The following is an 18,450-nucleotide window of genomic DNA, read 5'->3' on the forward strand; positions in this document are numbered from 1 at the left end:
TATATATATATATATATATATATATATATATATATATATATATATATATATATATATATATATATATATATATATATATCCTCTGTTAATTGCCTGTCTGACAATTTATATTGCCTTTCAGGGCATAATTGAACATACCTCTTTCCTTGACAATAACTATGTCCTTTTTTTCACTTAGCAGCAAATGTACTGTGTAACTAGGTGTTACATGTACTAAACTACCACACACCCCCCCGCCCCCTAACTCCTCTTGGCAACCTTCTGTAACGTTACCATCTGGCCACCAGATGGCCTAGAGGTATTTTTGAGGTCCTGTGTAACCTCTCCTCTGCCGTAGAGAGAGAGAGAGAGAGAGAGAGAGAGAGAGAGAGAGAGAGAGAGAGAGAGAGAGAGAGAGAGAGAGAGAGAGTTAGTTTGTGCATTCTTACTCTCCTGTGGCAGAAGAGAATAAGTAGTTTAATTGTTAATCAAAGGGCGAGGTCAAAAGCTATTACTATTTCGGGGAAGACGGTACGACCCCTGAGCTCGAGCGTACGACCTGGTATGACCCTCGAGCTCGACGGGAACGACCCGGTACGACCCTTGAGTTCAAAGACAAGACCCTTGGGTATGCCTGGCCTTTGACCCATCCCCAACGAAGGGGAGGTGGGAGGGGGATGTCAGGTCAAAGGCCACTCCAGCCATACCCCACCCAAAGGGGGTCATACCGTCCATCTCAAGGTGTCGCACCTTATCGTACCGTCGAGGGTCATGACCTGGGGGTCGTACCGTCGTTCTCAGAGGCTCACGACGATCATTCGAACAACCATCTTCATCGACTAGCAGCTAGCAGCTAGCGGAGCTAGCGGAGGTAGCCGCTACCTCGGGTACCACACTAGAGCGTCAGTGTAGGATGCCATGGGCAGGTTCGAGTTACACAGCAGCGTAGGTATAAGGTGGCACCATGCCAGACGGGTGTCTGTAGCCTTGGCACTCATCCCTGGCACCAGCCACCCTCTCCCTATAAACACTGTTCTCACGGAGACTCCCGAATATTTCCTGTTTGTTTGTCTGATGTGGACCAGATTCCTTTTATTTTGTTTTTGGGTTTGTTCTCCGCTCGACACACCGAGTCGAATCCAATTTTCTACGTCTGGGTTTTCCTTGATCACGTTTTGTAATCGATTAAGTTGTCTCACTATATTTTTGTACTTATGTCTTTTCTGTATCTTTTATTTATTGATAAATGGTAAATCGTGTCTCTCAATTCTTTAGAACAATACTGCATTAGATATCAGTTGAGAACAAGGGGTTTCTAATTCATCTGTTAGGTTTATTGTTAATCTATCAGATTTGTATTAGGTGATAAATACAGATAAATCCAAAATGGCTCTAGACTTGATTTAATCCTAATATTTTGTCTATCATTACTCTTGTGTTTCTGAACTCCTGTATTTACACACACACACACACACACACACACACACACACACACACACACATACACACACGCGCACACACACACACACACACACACACACACACACACACACACACCAAGATGTAGACAGCTAAGTTTGAAGCCATTACGACACCGGGTTTATGATAATCATTTTGATTTACCTAAACCACACCCACCCCCCAAGCATGACCTTACGACCCATAAACAAGGTACGACCCTTGAGCACGACGGCACGACCCATGGAACACCAGGGTACGACCCTTGAGCACGACGGCACGACCCATAAACACGACCCTTGAGCACGACGATACGACCTATAAACACTACGATACAACCCACATACACTTACGGGACGACCTTAAGTGATGATGATGATGACCTGACCTGACCTGACCTTTGTTTATCTATTGATTCCCCCCCCCCGGCTCTTGACCTGTGGGGGGGGCGCTCGGATTTCTTTCATCACCCCCTTCCCCCGCCCCCAGTTGGTTGGTTACGAGCCAGAGTGATTTCATTAACGGGCCACCGTGGCCAAGATTGTCCAGGTAAAGACTTTCCATCTTCGCCCCCCCCCCCCGCCCCGCAACCCCCGCCCCCACCCCCCACCCCCCACCCCCATCAACCCCTCCCCTCCCCTGATGGCCCCTCCCCCCATGGCTTCGCCCGACGCGGGGGCGCTGTGTCTGATTTAATTCCTTACATTGCCAACTTTTATTGCCTGGGAGTGCTGAGATTGCCTCTCTCTCTCTCTCTCTCTCTCTCTCTCTCTCTCTCTCTCTCTCTCTCTCTCTCTCTCTCTCCCTAACTTACATTCCTAACCCAATCAACGGCTAGTTTAATTTTCGTTCGAGGAGTTTAATCGGTTTTATTTCTTTTCAATTTCTCCCCCCTGACATTTCTCATCACTTCGTCTTGTGTTTTCGTTCATTTTATCTGGAAATTGAGACGAGCGGGAGGGGTTTCCCTCTCTCTCTCTCTCTCTCTCTCTCTCTCTCTCTCTCTCTCTCTCTCTCTCTCTCTCCTTTTCCTCATACATGAGCTAGGTGTTTACAAAGTCTTTCTGCAGGCTAAAGTCTTATATATATATATATATATATATATATATATATATATATATATATATATATATATATATATATATATATATATACATATATATATATATATATATATATATATATATATGACAATCACATATTTACCAAATGGCGTCCTAGCTTCGTCTCTTCAGTGTATATCAACTGATTTATATTTCTCTCTTGTGGCTCCCCTGATGATGTGATTATTACACGAAAGTGCACTTGCGAACTTATCGTGTTTCATTTTCCCCGTGGACTCATAGGAATATATATATATATATATATATATATATATATATATATATATATATATATATATATATATATATATATATATATATATATATATAAACTCTAATTCACAGAGACTAATGATTCTTACTTGCACGGTCAAACAGACGTATACAACACATCTCTGGGTTGTCTGACGCGATGATTCTATCTTAATCTCGCGAGTTGTGGGGTCAGTGCCTCCTAGCGGTCGGCGGCTGCAACATACATTGCAATAAGACGTCTCTTCTTCCGGGACACCTGCGAGATGGCGCGGGGAAAAAAGGGGGAGGAGGAGGGGTTGAGGGAAAGGGGGTGTGGTGGTTTAAGGTTTCGGCTCATTCTTGTCACCGGGGCTGAACGTCTCGTCTCCACGCGCTGCTTTATCTAGGAGACGACGTAGAGATCGCCAACCAGAACTTAGAGAAATAAACAAACTCCCTCTAAGAGAGAGAGAGAGAGAGAGAGAGAGAGAGAGAGAGAGAGAGAGAGAGAGAGAGAGAGAATCACTCTGATCTTATGATTACCCTTTTATTTTCCCTTTTTCGTACACCTAGTTTCCCCACCATGTTTATATTGTCTTACGTGAGATTACGTCTGGTATTCCATTTATCTTTTATTACTCTCTCTCTCTCTCTCTCTCTCTCTCTCTCTCTCTCTCTCTCTCTCTCTCTCTCTCTCTCTCTCTCTCTCCACTTTATCGCTTTTTCTTCTACTAGCACCACAGTACCTGAGTTGCCATAGATATCATGGTGGGATTGCAACCCCTCCCTCTCTCTCTCTCTCTCTCTCTCTCTCTCTCTCTCTCTCTCTCTCTCTCTCTCTCTCTCTCTCCTACAAAGATGAGGCTGTAATGAAGAAGTTCTTTTTGTTCATAATATCATGTTCAAGGCGGTGTCAGGTGTATACTTGAAGATGAAGGTAGTACGTAGTAGTGAAGACGAGGGCGTAGTGAGGACGAAATTGTAGTGAAGACGAGGGTGTAGTGAAGATGAAGTTGTAGTGAAAATGAGGTTGTAGTGAAGATGAGGTTGTAGTGAAGACGATGTTGTAGTGAAGATGAGATTGTAGTGAAGATCAGGATGTAGTGAAGATGACGAGCGTAGTGGGAAATAGCCTTTTGATGTAACCAGTGCGCAGTAGAGGCGAAAAGCAAGTGTTGTCGAGAGCCATGTAGTGAAGATGAGTGTGTGTGTGTGTGTGTGTGTGTGTGTGTGTGTAGGGAAGATGAACACGCTCCGTCCTGAACCATCAGGCTCCAGGTCAACAAGTCAACACATTCTAGAGTGTTTAGCGAAGGTGATCATGTATAGTCATAACACAACGCCCCACCATCTTAAATCTTACACCCATTCCCCCACCACACCAAACTGTCGTCCATTACCAAATGTATTTCTCTCTCTTTTTCTTTCCCCCCCACAAAAAAAGCAAGCGGGAGGTGTCGGCCAGTAACTTCACCGTCCACACCGTTCACTGTCAACGTAACATCGCCGTCTGCACTCTGTGTAACGAAGCTGTACCACGCACCCGTTACCAGCAGCACGTGGAGGCCAACCACACATCCGTACCTTGCTCCAAATGTGGTGCTGAGGTCGAACCTCTTCATATATTTTCTCACGAGGTAAGGTCCAACTTTGAGATTGTACGTGATCCTCTTCCTCTTCGACCAGGTGAGTTTTGTGTGTGTTTGTTTTGTTTATTTTTCCCCCCTGGTGGTTTTTGTGTGTGATATATAAGAGTATATGTGTCCAGCAATGTTTTGGTACTTCAATATCAGTTCTAAGATGAGTGTGCGAGTCCTACATGATGTTAGTTTCATCCTTAATCCTTATATCTTTGTAAAAGTATTGGAATCTTCCATGTTATAGACTAAAGTGCACTTGAATTCCTCCTCCTCCTCCTCCTCCTCATCCCTCATAGGTTGTAATAACTCGTTCGCCGTTTCCCGCCTTGATAAAGTAACGCCACGAACAGACTGAACAACGACCTCATGTCCTACCATGTATAACGCACCGAAACCATTGTGTGTGTGTGTGTGTGTGTGTGTGTGTGTGTGTGTGTGTGTGTGTGTGTGTGTGTGTCTCCTCTCTGGAGCAGTGTCTCTGGGAGTCTTGGTTAGTATGCATTACAACTACCAGGATGATGCACTCTCATGTCTCCCACACCAATCTTGTGGGAGTATCTCCGCCATCCAGTGTATATATATATATATATATATATATATATATATATATATATATATATATATATATATATATATATATATATATATATACGTATGTGAGAAGCGAGTACTGTGATAAAGCTGTGGGAAAGACATTATTGCTGTTGCTATGACAGGAAGTCCTAAAACACATGATAAAGATAAACCAAGAAAACGTGGGATTGCCACGCCGGTACACAAGCAATCCCAGGGACACATCACCTGTTGCAACGTGTGCATGCAGGTAGAGCGAATCGGGGATAACAGACACTGCCGAGAGAGAGAGAGAGAGAGAGAGAGAGAGAGAGAGAGAGATGATGTGAGATGTGATGAAGGGTAGACCACGTGAAGGTCTCTCTCTCTCTCTCTCTCTCTCTCCCTCCGGCAGTAGTGATGGAGAGACACGCCCGGTGACACTTGCGGCCGTGGGCTCACGTCCACCTCCGGGCATATGACAGAGGTACGCCATAGCAACAGCAACAACAGCAGCAACAGTATCAACAGTAACAGCAGCAACAGTAACAGTAGTAACAGTAACAGTAGTAACAGTAACAGTAACAGCAGTAGCAGGAGCAGAGGTACTGAGGTACCATGTGCCGCCAGACTTGGGTCCCAACTGGGTTCACTCCTAATTTAGACTAAGGAAGAAGAGGAAGAAGAGGAGGAGGAGGAAGAAGGGGGAAAAAAGGGAGGAGGAGGAGGAGGAAGGGGGAAGAGGAGGAGGAAGGAGGAGGAGGAGGAGGAGGAGGAGGACGACGACGAGGAAGTGGTGGAGGAAGAAGGGAAGTGGGGGATGAGGGTTACGCAGTGATTGTAAGCACCCTCATCCTTACCGAATAAAGCCTTCAGAACCAACAATTTCCATACAGATGCACTGACCGTCTATCTATCGCCTATATCTATCGTCCACCCCCCCACAATCCCCTCTCCTTTTTGACACGTCCCCCCAAAGCTGTCAATACTGGACCTTAAGATATCGACGGAGGGTTTTGCCAGTGCGGCCTTGGTGTTTGGGGCGGAGGAGGAGCAACGTTGATGTGATAATAAGGGGAATTGTGATGGCAGGCGCCCAGTACGAACACATGACTTTCGTTATATGAGTACTGTTGCTCCCGCTGGAGGTCGGCGGTGTCTGGCAACTCGCCCAAAATGTTGCCGGGGGACGGTTTTCATAAGTTTATTTTTAAGTCAGTCGTAATATATATATATATATATATATATATATATATATATATATATATATATATATATATATATATATATATATATATATATATACATATATATATGTATATGACAGAGTTTACAGAATGTAGGGAACCAGTAAACGATGTCATTTTAGAAGCCTTGTTACTGTATGCAAACGAGCGTCTTTTATCTAATTTTCCAGCTGTTGTTGTTGTTTGCAAAGATGTGGGAATGTGTGTCCCTCCCCCTCCCCCCCACACTGCCTGCATAGTTAGGAGAGGGCGAGGTCACGCCCTTGACCGGGTCATGTGACCTGGGAATGAGAGAATTAACGAGAAGGAGAAGTCTGGGGAGTTGGGTCTGGGAATAGTGTTGTGCAATGTTACCACACAAGGCTCCTATACTTCCATAGCTAGAACCAACTCTGTGTGTGTGTGTGTGTTGATTGCTGTGCTGAAGATGGCCTCTTTGAGCTGGGCTGACCATTTCTCCGCGACTGGCAACGTGAAAGAATGCATTGCTTTCACTCATTTCCGGTCGGTTGTTGCTGAGCATACAAGGATTATGTACGAGTAAAATACGAAAGAAATGAATGACAACAAAAATATTAGAATATTCAAAGTCAAATTGTTATGAATTGATGTATTTGATATCATTCTTGATGATGAAGTCATCCACACTGACCCTCATCTGGCCTATAATTTGAATAATTCAGACGTTCACACGAATATAATCTCCCAAATATTGACGAAGAACGTACTGAGGTCAGGGGCGTTCATACACCTGACTTTTATCTTTCGTCACTTCAGAACGACGCTTCCCCCCCCCCCCAACCTCCTTCAGTAAACAACCTTTCTTGATATAATGTTCTCTCAATATACATATATATATATATATATATATATATATATATATATATATATATATATATATATATATATATATATATATATATATATATTCGGCCAAACCCCTTTACGTTCCACCTATATTCGATGCATATAGATGCCGAAGGATCAAGGATCTCACCTCCTACCCTACAGATGGAATAGTGAACGCCTGCCTTCCCGTCACAGATGGAAAAGATCGACCATCTGACCACCCACAAAAGCATGATAACCTCTCCCTTCCATCCTCAGTTGACACGTGACATCCTCACTCTCAGCATGACCTCTGACCTCTGACCTCTTACAAAAATTCTCTCTATCCCAGAAGGAGGAGTGCCCACGGCGGCAAGTGGCATGCCATCTGTGTGAGCTGGAGGTGGCAGCGGCGGAGCTGGCCAGACACGTTGAGTACTGCGGGGCCAGGACGGAACGATGCAAAGGCTGCTCCAAATATGTACAATCCAAGTACCTTCAGTTCCACTACGAGCATGACCACAAGTACCTCAGGCCCGAGGAGAAAGGTGAGTGTGAGGTGGGGGGGGAGAGGAGAGTGGTAGTGTGGTAGGTGGTGGGGAGAAGTGGGTGGTAGTGGGTGGTGGTGGTAGGTGGTGGGTGGTAGTGGGTGATAATGGTAGGTGATGGTGGGGAAGTGGGTGGCAGTGGTAGGTGGTGGTGGGGAAGTGGGTGGCAGTGGTAGGTGGTGGGTAGTAATGGGTGGTAGTGGTAGGTGGTGGGGGGAAGTGGGTGGTAGTGGAGGTGGTGGGGAAGTGGGTGGTAGTAGTGGGTGGTAGTGTGTGGTAGTGGTAGGTGGTGGGTGGTAGTGGTAGGTGGCGGGTGGGGAAGCGGGTGGTAGTGGTAGGTGGTGGGTAGTAATGTGTGGTAGTGGTAGGTGGTGGGTGGTAGTGGTAGGTGGCGGGTGGGGAAGCGGGTGGTAGTGGTAGGAGGTGGGTAGTAGTGGGTGGTAGTGGTAGGTGGGGGGTAGGGGGAGGAAGTGGGTGGTGACGTGTGTGGTACTGAGTGTCACGTGTGGTGGTCATCACTTTTTTGACCTCTTGAACACAATAATCTAAACCTTTTTGTTCAATAGTTCAACCCTTTGAATACAGTGAATTTGCCCCAAGGGTATAATAATCCTCTGAGTACGATAACTTAACCATTTGAGTACGACGACTTAACCCAATGAGTACAATAAGTTAACCCTTTGAGCACGATGACAACACACTGTGTACGATAACAACACACTGAGTACGATAACTTAACCCTTTGAGTACGATGACAACACATTGAGTACGATAACAACACATTGAGTACGATAACTTAACCCTTTGAGTACGATGACAACACACTATGTACGATAACAACACACTGTGTACGATAACCTAACCCACTGAGTAATACGATCTCTTCCTTCCTTCCTTCCTTCCTTCCTATCCCCTGCCTACGTCACCATCCACCAACTGCAGCAGAGCGGAATGGCTCCGACGACGAAGGCGCTGAGGAGTGTCCCATCTGCCTGGGTCCCGTGACCCTGCCCCTCGCCCTGGAGTGTGGCCACACCTTCTGCATGGTGTGCGTCAAGGGCATCGCCAACACCACCAAGAACTGCGCCATCTGCAGGAGAGACATCCCAAGGGATATGCTCATGGATATCAGGTAAGCACACACACACACACACACACACACACACACAGGCCTCTATGGTGTAGCGGTTAGCGTTACTGACCATGAGTCAGGATAGGCCAGTGTGTGTGTGTGTGTGTGTGTGTGTGTGTGTGTGTATACGCAGTAGTAGAGACATAGTACATTATATAAGGTTAACAGACGGGGCAACACTGACGTAAAACTCTCTCCCTTCAACAAACAATTAAGCATCATCCAAAAATATAAACACACAAATCCCAAAGTTCCGGCTGAATGGCAACACTGGCGCCAAACTGGTGACGAAGTGCCGTGACGTCACAGGGAAGTCCCTCCGCCCGCCATTTTTAAATGGCTGTTTGTGTTTTTGCTAAGTGCGTTTCCAAATTTCCCGCGTTGTATAATTTCTACACATGAGGTACAGGCCTAAAAGTTACCTAAGATTCTTATGTTTCAATAATGGATGAGATATACACACATATATATGCAACAGAAGAGAAACAATGAGTCATTATCTGATAGATTTAATTAGTGCAAAATAAAAAACCAATGAAATTCAGCTTCTCGTAAAACCAAACAATTCGCGAATGAGGATCCTGATATTACTGAGGATTTATACGGCCTGATATGGATGAGTCTACCCACTTCCGCCATTTGGGAAGGTTTGTTGACACGAGCCTTTAACTCTGCCATTTAAACACGATCTTTTAAAGTGTCGCGCAAGCGCGAACTTTAAATTCCTTCCATTTAACTCCGCCATTCACTGACAAAAACACTGATAATAATTCCTGTTTTGAATGTGAATCTTCAAGTTAAACCTTTAAGATTTTGTCATTTAAACGAAACCTTATACATTCCATCATTAGAACTCGAAATACTCAACTCTCGCCTATGTTAAACTTTGTAAGATTTTGTCAAACATTCGCGAACCTTTTAAACTCCGTCAACTTAGTTACAATATTAAATGCTTCACTTAACTGAGAAATTTTAAAGTCAGTTAATTTCACGATGTCGTTTAAACTCTACCTTTTCATTGTTAACCTTCAAAATCAATCTAAAACTAAGCATAAGCTTTAAATTACATAATAACAGCTGAAGTTTTTGAACTTTGTTAGGTGTCATTATCTAACGCGAACTTTTAAATTTCGCGAATATGCAAAAATTCAATTTAACCCCTTTACTTACTCCGTGGCTGCCATTTAAACTCATTCATGCCACACCCTTTAAACTCTTTGTTTACTACGTTCTCTCTCATTCATACGTCGTCTAGATCGCCTTGTTGATACTCCATTCATGAAGGTGATTTGTGTAATTCATTTAATCTTGATTTTCCTTTCGTTGAATAAATAAATATATATATATATATATATATATATATATATATATATATATATATATATATATATATATATATATATATATTATATATATATATATATATATATATATATATATATATATTATATATATATATATATATAGCTATATATATATAGCTATATATATATATATATATATATATATATATATATATATATATATATATATATATATATATATATATTTCTCCATTGTTGTTTATTGTCACACACCTTCATTGTGAGTTTCCATTACCACAATAACTCCACTACATGTCAGTAACCCATTCGAGAATGACAGTCTCTTGTATCAAGGTGTCATCTTCTCTCTCTTGTATAACAATGTCTTATCTTCTCCTCTTGTATAACAATGTCTTATCTTAGCTTCTCCTCTTGTATAACAATGTCTTATCTTATCTTCTCCTCTTGTATAACAATGTCTTATCTTATCTTCTCCTCTTGTATAACAATGTCTTATCTTATCTTCTCCTCTTGTATAACAATGTCTTATCTTATCTTCTCTTGTATAACAATGTCTTATCTTATCTTCTCCTCTTGTATCAATGTCTCTCTCTCTTTTGTATCAAGGTCACATCTTATCTTCTTTCTCTTGTCTCAAGGTCTTATCACCCAGTCCTTTTTCCCCTTAAGGTTCTGCCGGGAGGAAGACATCATCAAACACTACGTCAACAAACCCAGGACGAAGAAGAACACCCGTAGCCACAGTGTTCCCAGCAGGACCTCTTCCACTTACACCGGCTCCTCCTCCTCCTCCTCCAGACGTCTCGTCCACCACACCACCCAGGAATATGACGGTAAATCAAATTCAAAGACGTCTTGTGTTTGCAATAGCTCTCACTGGGGGAACATGGACACGAGACTGTGTGATTCTATACAATGCCATACTTCAAGCTACACTTAAATTTGCTATCACGGCTTAGCCGTCGATTTCACGGACACAACAATATAGACACGAGTCTATTCCCTACCGCAGATCTTATATATAAGATAGATGATTGGTCACATCTCTGAGGAAACTTGGAGCGAGGGAGGTCGCTTCATAAGCCCTCAACTCTATAGACATGACTGAGGAACACCACTAATATCACACGACACAATAAAAGAAACGCGATGGGAAAGTTTCTCTCTCCTCTCTCTCTCTCTCTCTCTCTCTCTCTTTCTCTCTCTCTGGGGGTCCTTATTATGAGTTGATATTAGGTAGCGCGAAGCTCTCTCTCGCGCGCCCAACGATATTGCTGTCCACCTGACCTCATATGAAAGCTGTCCGGGAGAGTTCTTGTTATTTGCCGATGGTTATTACTTGTTTATGGCGTCAATGAGGTGTAACCGCAAAGGCGACAGAGAGAGAGAGAGAGAGAGAGAGAGAGAGAGATGGTGTCTCACGAGAGGTTTGCGTCAGTGAGACGTCTCGATGGTAACGGGAGGGGAGAGGGGTGGAAGCCCATTTGGTCTCACAAGCCACATGGTCCCTAGTCAACCTTTAGTTACTCAATACACTTTAAGAAGAAAAGAGAAAAAAGTATCTCATCCTTTCTATATAATCTTCTCAACTATTTCTTTATGAAACGAGTCTTGTGAAATGACTCATCTTTTCCGAGGCTTCAAGGTCATTTAGAGAGAAATAACAGACGAGTCACTCCATCAAATGACGAGTATAATGTAGCCTTTTTGGAAGAGGTATTCTTGGTGGAAATAGCGTAAGGATGAGGTGGTCTTCTGCAGACAATCCTACCTTGTTTATCTTTCGTCCTCCAGATATGGTATCTGCCCTCCTCTCCAGCCGGACCTCCTCCACGTCGTATAGGTACCAGCGTCCCTCCAACACCCACACTCCTCCTTCATACACCCCTTACTCCTCCTCCAGCACCAGCAACTCCACCACCACCAACACAACCTCCTCCAGCTCCTGCCAGGATTCCTGCAATGACTCCTGCAAGGACTCCGAGGATCTGAGCAGGGATGATGACTGCTGCTGTTCCTCGTCCACCACCACTGCCGTCGCCTCGACCTCCACGTCCTCCACCACAACCTCGACTCCTTCCTCCACCACCACCTCCTCCCCTTCCTCAACCGCCACGAACACAACCACGACCTCGACCTGCAAGTCGTCCTCGGCGGTCTCCTCCTCCTCCTCGAGACCGACCGCCACCACAGCCACTACCACCACCACCACCACCGCAAGCAACTCGAAGTCGGCCTCCTCGGCTAGATCGAGTTCGGCGTCCGTCAGGTCTGGCTCGGCGTCCTCCGCCAACACCAGAACGGTGTCCTCCGTCACGACCAGGTCCAGCGCCACCACAGAGTCCACCTCCTCCACATCTACCACCACCTCTTCCACAACTTCCTCTTCCACTTCGGCGTCCACATCCTCCAGCACGACTACCTCTTATTCCTCCTCCTACTCCAACGGCGCTCGACCCAGGAGACCTACGTCTCTGGCCCTGGAGACCATCTCCGTGCTATCGGAGCTCTCCAGCTCCGTGACTTCGCCCACCAGCTCTGCTACAGGGTCGTCTCGCTCAAGTGGTAAGTTCTAGTCTTTCTCTCCACCGTCTCGATCGCTCAAACTACCCACTTGAGGAAGGTCGGCCTCGAACATCCTGCCAACCAGCGACACGGTTCTGCTCAGTCCAGTGTCGAACGTAACTTAAGACCAACAGACCCAGTTGAGACTGAATTACGTCGGTCTCGTAAGAGATATTGTTAACGACAGACTGAGTATTCTTACTATTCAAACATACGCTGCTGCACTGAATTATATGAAGTGGATAACGTGTCAATAAGATCTTTATGGAATGGAATGCCCCCATAACACCCTTTTCAGAATGTAAAAGATGTCATTTCTGTTATAATCTATAGATTCTTCCCCTAACCGTCTAATCACATGAGTCAGATACCTTTTTAACACGATTGTACTCTTCGAAGTTGATTCTATTCACGTCGTTTTCTACAGCCCCGAAGAACACGGAGCCCCCGAAGAACGCTACGCAGGAGGAATACGACAGATGGTTGGCCTTCCAGCTGGCCAAGGCTGAGGACGACTTGCCACCTGCCGAGTTCAACCGCAAACATCGGCCAACCTTCAGGCGTTCACTGTCCATGCCTGAACGCGCGGTTCGTTCTTTTAAATTTATCTTTATGATAAAAATAATATCAATGATAACGATTTGTCATTTATCATTATCATATCTATCATTATCGTTATTACTATGTTATCATTATCATAATCATTTCTGCTCTTGTTATTATGATTACACTTATTATGACAATTATCATTATTACGCTTATCATTTTCATAGTTTATTATTAAATAGTAATTTTTCCCCCGTTCTTTACATTTGTTTTTCATACGTCCAAATTACAAGACATCATAACTACCACGCACTATACCTGTCACTTGAGTACCACACACACTTCAACTAGCACACGCTACTTAATTACCGCATACACTTTAACTACCATGCATCTTATCTGCAACACAACTACCAAACACACTTTAACTACCTCGTTTATTAACGATCACACACACCTCAGCTGCCTCAGACCTCAGATTCCAAACATCTTCACTACGGCACACCTAAACTACCACACACGTTCATCAGACGCCTCTCCCTCCCATCCTGTTCTATATCTAAGGCGATCATGGCGTTTGATGGTGTTTACACCTTTTCTCACCACCTTCTGCTACGCCTTCAGGGGGCTTCGTCAGACAGCAGCAGCAGCAGCGACTCTGAGGACTCGGACACCCCATCCTCCCGCAGGAGCTCCCGCCGTCCTCCGGCTTCTCCGAGGAACACGACGGCCTCTTCCTCCTCCTCCTCCTCGTCCTCTTCAGCCTCGTCCTCCACCAGGAGCACTCCGATCAGCAAGTCTTCCAGCGACTCCAGCGCCGCCACCAGCAGTAGCAGCGGAGGTAGTGCCCTCAGCACCGGCGCCAGGCCCAAGAACACAAGCCTGAGGAAGAGGGTCTCCTTTAAGGAAGATGCGGTACGTAAGAACCATCTGGCACGTCTCCTTGAAGTGGTATGGCGTCCTCCTACCGTTCCCCAGTCCCGCTTCCATAGCTTAAGGGGACCTATGGAGGAGCCATCTGCTCTGCTATTCTATCTCCATGTTTGTGGGTCTAGACTTTAGGATACTTGTATTGTCCTTCGGTAGATAATCTCGTCATAGACCGTCGAATCTTATGTTATCTAGCTCTCTCAAGTACTGTCCACCAGCAGATATCCTTGTTATAAACCATCACTTCCCATGTACAGCCCTCCAGTAGATAACCCTGTCATAAACCATCAGGGCTTCTGTTTATGGCCTTCCCACGCACTGTCCTCCAGCAGATAACCTTATCATATACCATCAGGGCTTCTGTTTATGGCCTTCCCACGCGCTGTCCTCCAGCAGATAACCTTGTCATAAACCATCAGGTCTTCTGTTATCTGGCTTTCCTATGTCCAGACCTGGAAAAATCAGCTGATGGACCTGTTGCCACATATAACAGACAGTCATTCCCTTGATTATTTTCTATTCTTGTAAGGCATTCTTTGTTAAACTTGGTGAAGTATCTTGCAAATTGGTATTCTTAAAGCATAAGCATTCTTTTAATGTTCACATTAGTTCATCAACTCATTGCTGTGGGGTCGTTGCTCTGTGGAGTGTATAAACAAGAACGAATGCTTTTGTTTCTGATCCTGAGGTTACTCTTCGCTGGAATACGAGTACGACGGTATGATCCTTGAGTGAGACGGTACGATTCTCGAGTACGATGATACGATTCTTGAATAGGTCAGTGCGATCCTTGATCACGACAGCACGAGCTATGAGTAAGACGGAACGATTCTTGAGCTCGAAGGCACGACTCTTGAACACGAAGACACGATTTCTAGTTATGATGATCGTGTTCTCTGACCTGACACCTACGGATCACGTCAAAGACCAGGGCAATATATCCCGAGGGTCGTTCCTCTGTGCTCAAGGGTCGTCTTGTCTTGCTAGAGAGAACGTACCGTAGTGTTTGAAGGGTCGTACCGCCATGTTCAAGGGTCGTATTGTCGTGGTCGGGAAGCAAACATTTGTTTTCCAAGCACCTGATCCTGCCAGGGGGGTCTGACAGTGATCCAAGGGCTTCCAAAATCATCACCATTGTCCTTTCCCTCTCGCCTGACGCATATACTCTTCTCCTTCCAGCCTCCCGTGCGTCGACAGGCGCCCGTTATGCTGCCCTGTGAGTTCTGCGACGAGATGTTCTCAGAGAGAGACCTCATGAGACATCAGACCAGCTGTGAGCAGAACGAGACTCAACTGCCGCGGACCTCACGTCTCGCCCAGCGGTCGGCAGCGGCAACAACCAGCAGCAGCAGCAGCAGTACGACAGCTTCCTCCTCAGTCTCCGCCACAGTCACCGCCACCAGCAGCAGCAGCAGAGTAACCTCGGTCACCTCCTCGAGCAGCGTGACATCCCAGAGCACCTCTTCGGGTCCGCCTAGAAGCCCCGGGCCGGCATCCCCAGCACCCAGAAGAACCCCGGGGAGAACCCCGACCCCAGTCTGCACACCCCCGAGGAAGAGCACTGCTCCCAACCCTGCGTCCGTTCCTCCCAAACCCACAGACTCGGGTTCGTCCGGTAATAGAAAAAGCCCAGCTCCCGTCCCGCCAAGAAATCCCGCATCTCCCTCGCGGCGCAGCCCCACACCAGCGTCCCTGAGGAGCGCGACGACCAGCCCCCTGCCAAGATGCCCCCCGTCCTTAAGCCCGACACCCGTCAGCTCCCCCGTCACCACTACCATCACGATCGTAGACAAGCCTCCGTGCGTCGTGGTTTCACCGAGCCTCAGTTCGGGCAGCAGTCGGCCCTTCAGCGTGAGTCCGGCGCCCTGCGGGTCGACCAGCAACAGCTCCGTCAGTAGCGGGTCGGTAAGTGGCAGTTCCGTGTCGACCACCCCGTCGACGAGCAGTTCGGCCTCCCCCGTGCCTTCGGCGACGCCCAACAGAGACTCGTCCTTCCCCAACACCCCGACCACCGACGTCGAGATGGACTACGACGAGGAAGACGGGCCGTACATGCGTCCTCGTCGAGGGCGACTCCTCTCGTCTGCCATCTTCTCCTGGCGCAGCATCTCCGCTAGCGGTGCCGCAAGCAGGAGGGGCTACGTGCGGTCTAACACCGCACCCTTGGAGGACACGGGCGTAGACGATGAGACGCAGCCGTCGCAACCCGTGACCACCAGCCGCTCCGCTACACAGCTGCCAGCCTCCTCCCACAGCCCGGTCCCAGACACTACCACCTCGTCCTCCTCCTCGCCCGAGCACGGCAAGACCTCTCAGATGAAGCAGATTTCACCCACTCCCAAACCTGCGCCAGTACAGGACCACGCGGAGCCTGTGTTCATCAAGAACCCCAACAAATACCGGGCACCTCCCCCGCCACAGTCACCGCCCAAGATCGCACCTTCGTCTTCCCCTCCGCGCCAAACACAGAAGCCGTCCTCGACGTCGTCTGCCTCACACGGCCACATGAACGGCCACGTCAAGAGCCCACCGCCTCAGGAGAACCCCCCTGGGAAGACGGTCTCGTCCCAGGAGAAACACCAGGTCAACGGCCACGTCAATGGGTTCATCAAGCTGGACAGCAAACCCATGATGAACGGCCACACCTCCAAGGAGATGGAGGAACTCATCCCTTGCGAGTTCTGCAAGCAGGTGTATCCCCCTAATAAATTTCAAAGCCACCAGGTAAGTTACGAAAGGGGCGCTCCATAACGTGGTGCCTATATCCTCCGAAGGCTATATGCTATAACAGATATACCAGAAGTATACTAGAGGTATACCACTATCTTCGAGAGGTCGGGTCATGATACAATTTTTTTTTCCTCCCTCAGACCATGTGTGAGGCAACGCACCGGCCGCCAGTTCTGCGTCCCGCCTCGCCCCTGGACCTCTCCTCCTCGCAGAAGACCAAGAGCTCGATCCCAGCCAAGCACAACAAGGGCCCCGCACCCCCGCCACCAGAGGACACCGCCCAGAAGACCAACGGCTCCGACACCAATCGCGCCTTCTCCCCCGTCAGGCACCGCATGGAGAGGTCAGACGATCCTTGTAACGGAGGACTGATGGCTGGGCTGAGCTGTGATAGACAGCTCACAGTTCGCCCAGCTGTTCATCCTTCCTCTAGTCAGTAAGATGAATGGGTAGACCAACCTAAGCTGGTGATAAAGTCCCTGAGATGAGCTGTTTTCTACCTCAAGCACTGGGAATATGACAACAGAGATCTTTAGCTATCAAACACCATAACAACAGATGGTAGTATGTTTGTTAGAAGTCTGAAAATGCCTCTGAATCACCAAATGCCAAAACTCACTAACGTCCCTACGTAAAGAACCTCATCGTAGTCCTAGTAGTAGTAGTAGGAGCAGCTGTTGTATCGGTGTTACTTTCTCGTAGGTCGCAGTCCGTGTTGGACGACCGGATCTCGTACAGCGAGAAGATACGGGTCAACCGTCGTCTTGAGCGAGCCTCCAGCATCTCCCGCTCCTACTATACCTCCAGTCCCAGCCCTGGCCGCCGCTGGAGCTCGCGCGAGTTCCTCCACAGCAACAGTCTGGAGTCCTCGACGTCTTATGCGTCCAGCGGGTGGAGTGGAAGCACCAGTAACATCTTCTGTGGCGGTGGTGGTAGCGGCTACACGGCCACACACGGCTGGTCCTCACACGTCAACATGGTGCGTGATGATGTGAGGTCCAGGGCCGCTGCCGCAACCGCCGCGGCTGCCGCTGCCACCGCAGCTTATTACGGTAAGAGAACCTTCAATGATCTGGTTAGAAGACCGAGACTGTCATACAGACACACTGAGAGACCTCCTCCTCCTCCCTCCTCCCTCTGACACACAGGACGGCGTTGGACTGGCATCTTATGACACACGGTGTTGCATACCTCGTCTCCCTCATGACAGATTGGCATGTCACACACCCTGTCACATGCTTCATGGGTGACGCCTTCCTCTATTTTTTTTTTGTCTGTCGCCTGTTCGAATCCCGTTTATATGGGGATCGAACACACACACACGTGTCCATTGTTTGCTGTTCGCGATAACCTGACCCTCTCCCGTTCTACTACTCTATCATTACACTAAGCAACTATCCTGGAGAACACACGTGGGGCAGAGAGAGGAGGAGACTTGTTCATCGCCTCGAAGAATATTTCTTAGGGGACGCTCGTCAGCTGAGGCACTCAGGGAATGTTCTCATGAAACCTAAACTTGAGGAAGCACATCGGAGCCATGCAGCATGAACGTGGCGCCTGGTAAAAGGGTGTTTCCTCCTCCGGGGAACACGAAGATCAAGGTTATTCTCGACCATAACAACAGTCGTGGTTC

The 18,450-nt window shown here is 47.1% G+C and overlaps 1 protein-coding gene across 11 annotated transcripts in view; it reads left to right on the forward strand.

Annotated features, from left to right (window-relative positions):
• The window catches only part of LOC139759931 (uncharacterized), a 118,505-nt gene that overhangs the window by 75,037 nt on the left and 25,018 nt on the right, over positions 1 to 18,450 (forward strand). For 10 of the 11 annotated variants that reach the window (XM_071682571.1, XM_071682569.1, XM_071682568.1 and 7 more), the window contains 10 exons: positions 4,219 to 4,411; positions 7,394 to 7,589; positions 8,532 to 8,721; positions 10,716 to 10,879; positions 11,841 to 12,611; positions 13,039 to 13,199; positions 13,782 to 14,072; positions 15,267 to 16,811; positions 16,958 to 17,160; positions 17,520 to 17,869. In XM_071682571.1, coding sequence (XP_071538672.1) covers positions 4,219 to 4,411; positions 7,394 to 7,589; positions 8,532 to 8,721; positions 10,716 to 10,879; positions 11,841 to 12,611; positions 13,039 to 13,199; positions 13,782 to 14,072; positions 15,267 to 16,811; positions 16,958 to 17,160; positions 17,520 to 17,869 — 4,064 coding nt within the window. The remainder of the gene's footprint in view (positions 1 to 4,218; positions 4,412 to 7,393; positions 7,590 to 8,531; positions 8,722 to 10,715; positions 10,880 to 11,840; positions 12,612 to 13,038; positions 13,200 to 13,781; positions 14,073 to 15,266; positions 16,812 to 16,957; positions 17,161 to 17,519; positions 17,870 to 18,450) is intronic. The other variant, XM_071682566.1, reaches the window with a different exon arrangement.

Source organism: Panulirus ornatus, chromosome 34 (assembly GCF_036320965.1).
Source record: "Panulirus ornatus isolate Po-2019 chromosome 34, ASM3632096v1, whole genome shotgun sequence".
Lineage (NCBI taxonomy): Eukaryota > Metazoa > Arthropoda > Malacostraca > Decapoda > Palinuridae > Panulirus > Panulirus ornatus.